The sequence below is a fragment of the Lolium perenne genome, chromosome 2 (genome assembly GCF_019359855.2).
Source record: "Lolium perenne isolate Kyuss_39 chromosome 2, Kyuss_2.0, whole genome shotgun sequence".
In the NCBI taxonomy this organism is placed as follows: domain Eukaryota; kingdom Viridiplantae; phylum Streptophyta; class Magnoliopsida; order Poales; family Poaceae; genus Lolium; species Lolium perenne.
The window spans coordinates 303585768-303595356 of record NC_067245.2 but is presented as its reverse complement, the minus strand read 5'-3'; the positions used below and the strand labels follow the sequence as shown (position 1 = coordinate 303595356).

The window sequence follows — 9589 nt, the reverse complement described above, 5'->3', positions numbered from 1 at the left end:
TCCTCCGCCTCCTCGCCGGCTGGCGGCGCTCCTCCGCCGTTGGTGCTCGCCTCCCACGCCGCCTTCGACCGGCGGTTCATCTCCCAATCGGCGCACCATTTCTTGAAGATGGGGCCGCTCATCGGCTTGAGCGGCGGATCCGCCCTATACCAGAGCCCTCCCGGCGCGAACTCGCGGAGCTTCGGCGGCACGTACAGGGCGCCACCGTACCTGCACGCCGCGCGCCGACTCCCGGCGGCGGACAGCTTGCACTGGTGCCGCCACGCCTCCTCGAGCGTGTCCGGCGAGCGGGATCGCTTCGATCCGCTCGCGGGCGACGCGGAACTGCTGCGGCGCGCGGACATGGCGAGCGGCGGGGGTAATGCGGCGGCCTGCGCGTGCGAATTGCTCGCCGGAGCATAGCGGGGAGGCGGCGGTGCACGGCGAAGCTAGGGTTGCGAGTGAGGGGTTTGACCCCCACTCGCACCTTCGCCCTGTATTTGTAGGGGGCGGCGGTGTGGTTTTGCTGGACCCCGTATTGCGCCAATACGGGCCGGCCCGACTACGGGGCCTGCTAGACGGCTCAAACTGCGCTCACCCCCTATCCCGCCGAAATTTTACGAGGTAAGCGAGTTTTAAGGATCCTGTTAGATATGCTCTTAGATGTACCAATCCTCAGATGCCCTACCAATACACGCTACTTCTCAATTCTGGCCTCAACGGCTGGCCCGGCCTATATTTCTGCATGTATATATAGCCAGGAACAAGCAGTGCAAACGTACACACAGTACAGCAACAAATCAACTCAGGATTCCGGACCTAGCTGCAACATGCCTGCGGCAGTTCCGGTCTGGTTCATCTCCCTGGCCGCTCTCGGCGCGCTGTACTTATCGGCCGCCTGCATCCCCCTCCTCGCTCACCTCGCCCTCTGCCTCCGCCGACCCATCGACCTCCGCCGCCGCTACGGCACATGGGCGGTGATCACCGGCCCAACCACGGGGTTCGGGAAAGCCACGGCCATGGAGCTCGCGAGCCGGGGCATCAGCCTCGTCCTCCTTGACCTCGACGCCGCCAACTTACAATCCGTCTCCGAAAGCATCGCCCGAACCCACCCCAGCATCCAGACCAAGACCGTTGTGTTCGACCTCTCCCTCGTGGGCACGGCCGCCGGCGACCAGTCGATACAGGAGCTCAGGGAGGCCGTGGAGGGGCTGGACGTCGGCGTACTGGTGAACAACGCCGCCGTGGCGAGGCCGGGAGCGATGTACGGTGCACGAGGCGGACATGGAGCGGCTGGCGAGGATGATACGGGTGAACGTGACGGGGCTCACGGAGGTGACCGCCGCCGTGCTTCCCGGGATGCTGCAGCGAGGGAGGGGCGCCATCGTCAACGTCGGGTCCGGGTCTACCGTCGCCGTCCCGTCGTTCCTGCTCTACACCGTCTACAGCGCCACGAAACGGTGGGTGCCTATATGCATACGTGAAAATTCATTTCTGGATCCACTCACCTTTTATTGATTTTGGTCTAGCTATAAAATACTTGACAACCGCGCCATGGCGTCCATTATGTTGCTGTGACACCTGTGGTGCAGGAGGTGTTGGGAAAAGCAGAGCATAATCGCTTAAAGATATACTCCCTCCGTCCACAAATAAGTGGACATCTAGCCCCTAAACTTTGTCCATAAAAGAGTGTACTTCTATATTTTTAATGCATTTTAATTGCTTCTCTCTCATCGCACGGAAATCAAACCCAATAATATTGAGCATATGTTCTCCTTGTTTTTTTACAAACACTTAACTCATTGGAGGTGAACTAATTAAAGAGAGGAGATGCATCTTCCCAATGCATTTTTTACTTCACTTCATAATGTATCTTGAAAACCCCGCACGTACACTTATTTGTGGACGGAGGGAGTAGTGTCTACCAAATTCGTGTTTTTGGGTACTTTAGACGACCAAAACATGGAGCGGACAGAGCATATATATAGTCCAATAATTGACCTGATCACAGTAACTATATTAACTAGTTTCTGACCAACGACTAAGAATTAACTTGCTCCCTCCGATCCTTATTTCAAGAAAGAAAAACTTGCTCCCTCTGATCCTTATTTCAAAAAAAAAAAACTTGCTCCCTCTGATCCATAATAAGTGTCGGAGTTGATCCCGACGCTTATTATTGATCGGAGCGAGTAGTTGTTCTCAACCAGTTGTAACCCACTTGCAACTCAATATCAACACAACTCACGAGGTAAATTAAACGGTCATAGACACTTTTCCTCATATGTAACCCTTTTGAATCCGGAAAAAACTTAGTTGTAACCCACATGAGCACAAATATAGATGCAAATCTAATGGTCATGGAATCCACCAAGCTCTATCTAAAATTAAACTAGACCTCTTCTTTTTCTAATACTATACTATATATAATTATTAATGATGTCTTGAATGACCTTATTTAGCTTAAGTATTTTTTCTCGGTCGAAACAATTTCATGTTCTAACTTCGTACATGTTTATTAGGGTATTTCGTACTTCGAGAAAAGCTTTGGCCATTGACTTGTCAACAAAATATGAGATATATGCCAAAAAAAAACTATTGGATTCATATTCAAGAGTCTTTAATGGTATAATTTTTGTGGCGTGTATCTCATATTTTGTTGACCATAAGGGTTAAAGTTTTTTCTTGAAATGCATATTACTCCAGTAAACATGTATGGAGGGAGTAGTTAATACAACATAATTTTTTAATAATTGATGGGCTATATATTTTGAAGCATACATCATGATTAATTTGGGGTTATATAAGCTAATAATAATTCATTCATAGCTTATTCAAATGTTAATTTTCCCCAAAAACATCAAACAATTATTATTTGCAGTTGGTCTCAAATGGAAATGGTGAACGAGAGATACGTCGACGAAGGCGGTGGCATGCAACAAACCTGACTGAACTCTTCCCAAAAGTGTGTCAACACTAGTAGATGTTAATTACCTAGTAGTTTGACAGTCCCTAATTATTTTAGTAATGTAGCACGTGATGCGTGCACATTGTCCACTCGTTTTATGCTCAGCATTTCTACTCCAAAACAAAATAATCTCTAATATTCATAGACCGAGCTCGCTATGCGAATGCAGGTACGTGGCTCACCTGTCCCGATGCCTGGACGTGGAGTACAAGAGCAAAGGGATCGACGTGCAGTGCCAGGTCCCGTTCTACGTGCACACCGGCATGCTGTCGCCGGCGGTGAAGGCGACGCTGACCTTCCCGGCGTTCGTGGCGACAGCCGAGGCGTACGCCCGTGATGCGGCCAGGTGGATCGGCCACGGCGGCGCGATCTGCGTGCCCGACGCGTCCCAGCAGCTGCAGTGGTTCCTCGCCGGCATGGTGCCAGACGCCGTACACGACTGGTACAGGCTCCGGCAGCATCTTAAGCACAGGGCCATCATCCGGAAGCTCACGTGAGAGCTGACCGGCATGCGTGCTTTGGAGGGTGGATCGAGTGGCCTGGGGATTGGTCGAATCTGCATATATCGATATGTATAAGTGTGGCATCGAGCAACAAAGATTGAATTGTAGATGCATAAGGCAATGGGAAGGAGATCGCGCGCCATGGACAGCTTGGTTGTGTAACAAATGATAACATAGAGCTTGATTTCGAGAAAGTTTATGATAAAGTTAATTGATCTTTTCTCAATTAAACAATTAGAATGAAAGATTTTTTATTAGAGTGGAGAGCGTTGATTAATAATTTTGTGTATGGAGGAAGTGTAGTGATTCGTGTCAATGATGATACGAGACATTTTTTGCAGACACGAAAATGTTTACGCCAAGGCGATCCTCTATCGCCACTTTTATTCAACATTGTGGCGGATATGCTTGCTATCTTGATTGAACGTGCTAAATCTGATGGTCAAATTGAAGGAGTGATCTCATATCTAGTTGATGGGGTTTATCGATTCTTCAATACGCTGATGATACAATTTTATTTATGGAACATGGTCTCGATAAAGATCGAAATCTAAAGCTAATCTTGGTAGCTTTTGAGCATTTATCGGGACTCAAAATAAACTTTTATAAAAGTGAATTGTTTTGTTTTGACGACGCTCATGAATCAGTTGCCGAGTATTCGGAACTGTTTGGTTGTGGGCAAGGCCAGTTTCCTATCAACTATTTGGGTATCCCGATTTATTATCTGAGATTAACGATGGCTGAGTGGAAATTAATCGAGGAAAGACTTCAGAAAAGACTTAGTAGTTGCAAAGGTAAAATGCTATCCCTAGGAGGAAGATTAGTTCTCATTAATGCAGTTCTCACCAATATGGTGTTGTATATGATATCCTTCTTCATTCTAGAAAAAGGTGCATTACACAAACTCGATTATTATAGATCGAGATTCTTTTGGCAAAGGGATAGTGAGAAAAAGAAATATCGACTGGTCAAGTGGTCTGTCGTATGCCGACCCAAGGATATGGGTGGGCTAGGAGTTTACGATCTCGAAGTCAAGAACTCAGCCTTACTAGGTAAGTGACTTTATAAGCTACTAACCGAAGATGACGTATGGCAGACCATGGTTAGAAGAAAGTACATAGGCACCAAAGCGTTATCCCAGATCCTTTGGAAACCGAAAGACTCGCATTTTTTGGCTGGTCTAATGGCAACGAAGAAATTCTTCTTCAGATATGGTATTTTTAATATTAAGGTGGATCGCAGATAAGGTTCTGGAAGGATACTTGGCTAGGTAATAGGCCTCTCTCTGAACAATATCACGCGTTATATAGCATTGTTCGTCACAAAAGTGATACCATTGCATTAGTAATGGCAACCTCATCCCCGACTGTGACGTTTAGACGGGATTTAATCGGTCCGAGACTTCGCGCATGGAATGCCTTACTATTACGTTTGGAATCCATTCAGTTGTCTGAGGGTCATGATGAATTTCGTTGGAGCTTACATCCCAATGGGAAATTCTCTGTAAGTTCTTTGTACAATGCCATTATCCAACCGAAAATACCAGTTGATAAAAACAAGAAGATTTGGAAGATGAAAATACCACTCAAAATTAAGATTTTTGCGTGGTATTTGCATCGAGGAGTAATCCTAACCAAAGATAATCTTATGGAACACAATTGGCATGGGAGTACGCAGTGTGTTTTTTTTTCAACACAACGTTGTTCTTCCAATGCCGCTTTGCCAGGTCTATATGGTCATGCATGCAAGTAACTTCTGATCTGTATCCTCCGACTAGTGTTGCCAATATCTTTGTTAATTGGCTTTATGGTATCGATCACAGATTTAGAACGTTTATTATGGTGGGGGCGCTTGCCATTATATGGTCGCTATGGTTGTGTAGAACTGACAAATTTTTTAATGACAAGAATTATTCTCGCTTGCAGGTTATCTACAGAGACACCGCTACTCTCCGTTCATGGTCTGCACTGCAGAAGGTGGAGAACCGCGACCTGTTTACGGAGGTCTGTACACGGTTGGAGGATACGGCGATGGATACTTTTTTCTTACATGGGTGGTAGTATAATCTACGATCGGGTCTCCGCTTTCACCTTACGCGTTTTACATTTGCTCAAATCTGATATGTGTCTTTTTTAGTACTTTAAAATTTTTAGAATCTTTAAACGACTGTGTGCATCTTAACTATGCAGAGATCGAGTGTAAATGCTTTCATAAGTAATCTATACCTAATAATAAAGGAGCTAACGTTTCCGTTGTTTGGTCCGCCAATTTGCGCTTTCGTCCAATATTGTTTACGCCTTCTTCCCTGTCCATCCGTTGGTGTTTTGTCCGCTCGCGTAGCCGATCTCTTTTCCAAAAAAGAGTCTCGTAGCCCATGGCAGCCCGTGCAGGTCGTGTCATTATATACGCTCCAACTATAACAGATTGCTGGCGAGTAGCGAATCGATCGACTTCTATTAGGGTTTTTTTTCGTCGGGATAGGATTGAAACAAAGTTCGTGGCGGTGTACCGGAATACTGGATAACCAACCTAGCCGAGTAGCCAGGATCTCGAGCCCAAAGAAGGAGTCAAGGACGACGTCTACGAGACCTTGACTCATTGGCACCGAGGTGCAGGAGGTCAGGCTGCAGATGATGTTCAAGGATGTGTACGGGGAGGACGTAGCCGAGCCTCTAGCCGCTGCCAAGTTGTTCGCTTATGTAGCTTCCGGCGTCGGTGCTGGTGCCGACTCGGCACCTGCCCCTATCATAACCCCAGAGCGGGACAAGTGCCAAGCAGAGGAAGAGAAGGACAAGACGGAGGAAGAGAAGGACGGTAACATGTTTAGCCTCTTGATGACTATGAAGCCTCCACTATCCGAGTATCCGTACGTAAGGAGAGTTCTCTCACTCGGAGCCGATCGATCGAGTAAACGCTGTCCATGTACCTGAACGGAGAAGATCCAATCGAGCGGCGACCGCAACACCGAGATCATCACCCTCGCCGGCCTGGCCTCAGAGCCTTCTCCATCATGCTCGATGCCTCCTTCGACGGCGCTCCGCTTCTGGCAGCAGAAGGCGCGTGTTATCGACGGAACGTGTTGGATGGCCAACCTTGGCGATGGTGACCCCCACGCGGAGAGGAGAGACACAAACGACTCAGCCAGACTGTGTGCTGCCACCGAGCGCCCAAAGTTCCCTGTCTGATGGGAGTGCTTCTTTGATGTTTTGATTTCAGAACTTTGAGTTGAGGTTAAGTGTTTGCCTGCTATGATCCATGTCCGTGGCGAGTCAGCAACCACGCCGCTGCTGGAGGCCTCGAGCTGCACAGGGGCGCGCGGCGCGCCTACTCAACCTCCTCGTATCGTCACGCGCGATCTGATGGCAGTTCCGGCCGGTGGCTTGTTGAGACTGCGCCGGTGGCGAGCAGGGGCAGAGGAAGCTGAATATAGGGGCTGCCGGCGGCGGAGCATGTAGCGCTGGGAGAGAGAGGAGAGGGAGCGCCCCTACCGCCATGACCAGGGAGGATGCGGAGGAGTACATCAGCAAGAGCATTCACATAGCCTCCTTCGCCCCCGTCGCGAGGGTTTTGGCCGTCGTCGCCGCTCTATTCGATTCAATGAGCATCCTCCGCATGCTCGCCGTCCTTGGAAGAGTGTATGAACCAGATCCTCTCCTCCATGGCCAGGTTACCGCGAGGGAACAAGGACGCCTGGCCCAGTGAAAGAAATCGACAGTAGCATATATGGTACTGTAAACTTATCTGAATTTATGAGAGGAAATTGACAATTCTCTCCTGAGTGACTCGACGCATGTTTTTGGCTGAGAAAAAAAATGGGAAAACAGAGTCTTTAATTTCCCTGTCATTGGACAAGATTTAGAGACAGTTCATTTTTAATACGGTATTGAAAGTTGTAGTGCAGATGCAAGTTCAATTTTTTTGTGTGGATATGCCAACTATTTTTTTACAGATTGGATTGTGAGCTATTTTAGTACAGGCAGGATTGTGAGTTCATCTGAATGGCCTTCTTGCATTTGGTGGAGGAACTGCAGGTAGATGCGTACGTTTTTTTTGGGAACACGACCACAACACGCACCATGGTCAGGTAATTCTCTGGTATCTAATTCCAATAACAGTTTAGGTGCTGCCCTACTTATGGTCTAAAATATGCACCTACCTACGTGCATGTGGAATTAATCATTTTGCAAGTGTTTTTGCGTTAAGAACATGGAAAAATATCAGGTTTGGATGCTAGGAAAAAACCAGTAAGCAAAAAAACACCAGAATTGTTGTCCAAGAATAGGGCCGGTTGCCTCACATTTTCTGGCCTAATCTATCTATTCTATCTATATGTTTACTAAAGAGAATGTTTTCATGCTTTATGTACGAAATCGATTTTCTATAGGCATAGTTTTTTTTTATTGTGGTTGCATAGCTAGCCTTATTCCATAGTTATTTGGTTTTCTCCATTGTGGTTGCATTGACTCGTGTTAAATTTGCCATAAATTAGGTCAAATTTGCCAGGTATTATTTGCTTCCATAGCCTTTTTGCATTATGCAAATCGTGAGAATACTGTGACGATTTATAATTATCATTTTAGCTTGTAATGTGTTGTTCTTTATTGAAATAAAAAGAACACACGCAAAAAGTAAATAGAGGAAATAGATCTGAGTGGTGCACGGTTCTTAGTCCTACTCATGCGGTTAGTGTGTCATGTTTTTCTTTCACCCGTTGCAACGTACGGGCACTTATGCTAGTACCTTTAGAAAAAAAATTGAGCACGCACCCTTCGTCAGATAATCCTAGGCGCGCCCCGCCCTACACATCCGGGCGATTTCTCCCTATCCTCTGCCTCAAATTCCGTAGGGTCTTGAAATCTCCTAGATTCAGCTGACAGTCTCCTCTTCGGGCGCGGCGGCTGTACTGTGTAACCGAAGAGGGCTAGGATTCCGGCCTCTCCTCTCTAGCTCTCGTCTGGCCTATATAGATCCGATCTCATCGATTGGGAGAGGATCGTATCGCATCGCTTGAGCGATCTGTCTCGATGGGATCCTGGTTCTCTTCCCCTGCCTGCAGCCCACGACAGCGTATTCATCGCGTTGGACAACTCATGGACGAATTACGTAGTACAGCCTACAATATAGAGTACGTAACCACCTCCATCCTTGGAATCTTTTGTGCTGAATCTACTAGTAATCCCTTGTTTTGTGTAATTTGTTTGTTCGTTAGTTCCTTAGATGACATAGTATCTGGCGGCGCTCACTGGATCCGTGATCTCGCCTACGAGGCCCTCAAACACTACAACTCCGACCACCCGGTACCAACTACTGATCCATCCACAACTCCTCCTCTTAGCATCCATGTGTTGCCGCCCGCCTAGTAATCCATGTTTGCCATCGATCGACCGATATTATGTGCAGGGTGCCGAGTTCCGAATTCCTTTTCAGCCCACCGCGGACATGAAGGCTGCGTGCGTTGGCTTTAGGAGAGATCTCTGGTACCACCTCAACTTCTTGGCTCGCCACGGGGATGACGAGCGCACCTTCTTCGCCGAGCTATGCTACGACAACAGCTCCCACCGCCTAATCGTCCAAACATGCGATATCTTGGAGAAGCCCTCAAGTAGCAGCTGCGCAATGTGTCCGGAAGAATCCAAGATTCTACACCCTGATGATTCCGAATTCGTGTGTGGAAAAGAGGGGCACCAGAGGGACTTCTTCTGCGAGACGTCCTGGGACGGGCACACAAGGGAATTCTTCAGCCAGAGAGCTATGCTACGCACGCCGTTCCTGATAGGAGCACCAGCGCCTCGATATAGACTGCCCGACGATTCACCATGATTTATGTATCATCAAATCCTTAATCCTTCTCTAACTTGGTTTTTGACACTAATTGCTTGCCTTCTGGCGACCTTTAATATTACGATACTTGTTGATTATTTCTCTTGTATATGAGCATCAGAAGGTGGCTTCCACGGAATCATATTTTGACATGGCATAGATAATGGTTGATGAATCAGTAGGCAGTTCTTCACTTCTAAACGTTGAGTAATGAATCAAAAGACAGGATCAAGTTGCTATAAGGCTACTAGCAAATGCTGACTGAGGTACAAGTCCTACCGACACGTTGGCCGGGGCAGAGACGGCTATGTGTCGTGGCAGC

The 9589-nt window shown here is 47.5% G+C and overlaps 2 protein-coding genes across 2 annotated transcripts; both read left to right on the top strand.

Annotated features, from left to right (window-relative positions):
- Positions 1-732: 732 nt before the first annotated feature.
- Positions 733-3628, top strand: LOC127337000 (very-long-chain 3-oxoacyl-CoA reductase 1). Its single transcript, XM_051363865.2, is given in 3 exon segments — positions 733-1247; positions 1249-1439; positions 3114-3628. Coding segments are annotated over 3 exon segments (957 nt in total). The 5' UTR covers positions 733-809; the 3' UTR covers positions 3442-3628.
- Positions 3629-8307: 4679 nt separating this feature from the next.
- LOC127337002 (uncharacterized) lies at positions 8308-9299 on the top strand. Its single transcript, XM_051363866.2, has 3 exons — positions 8308-8572; positions 8657-8744; positions 8848-9299. The coding sequence occupies exons 1-3, from the start codon at positions 8472-8474 to the stop codon at positions 9265-9267; spliced, it is 609 nt and encodes a 202-aa protein (XP_051219826.1). The 5' UTR covers positions 8308-8471; the 3' UTR covers positions 9268-9299.
- The last annotated feature ends 290 nt before the right edge of the window (positions 9300-9589 follow it).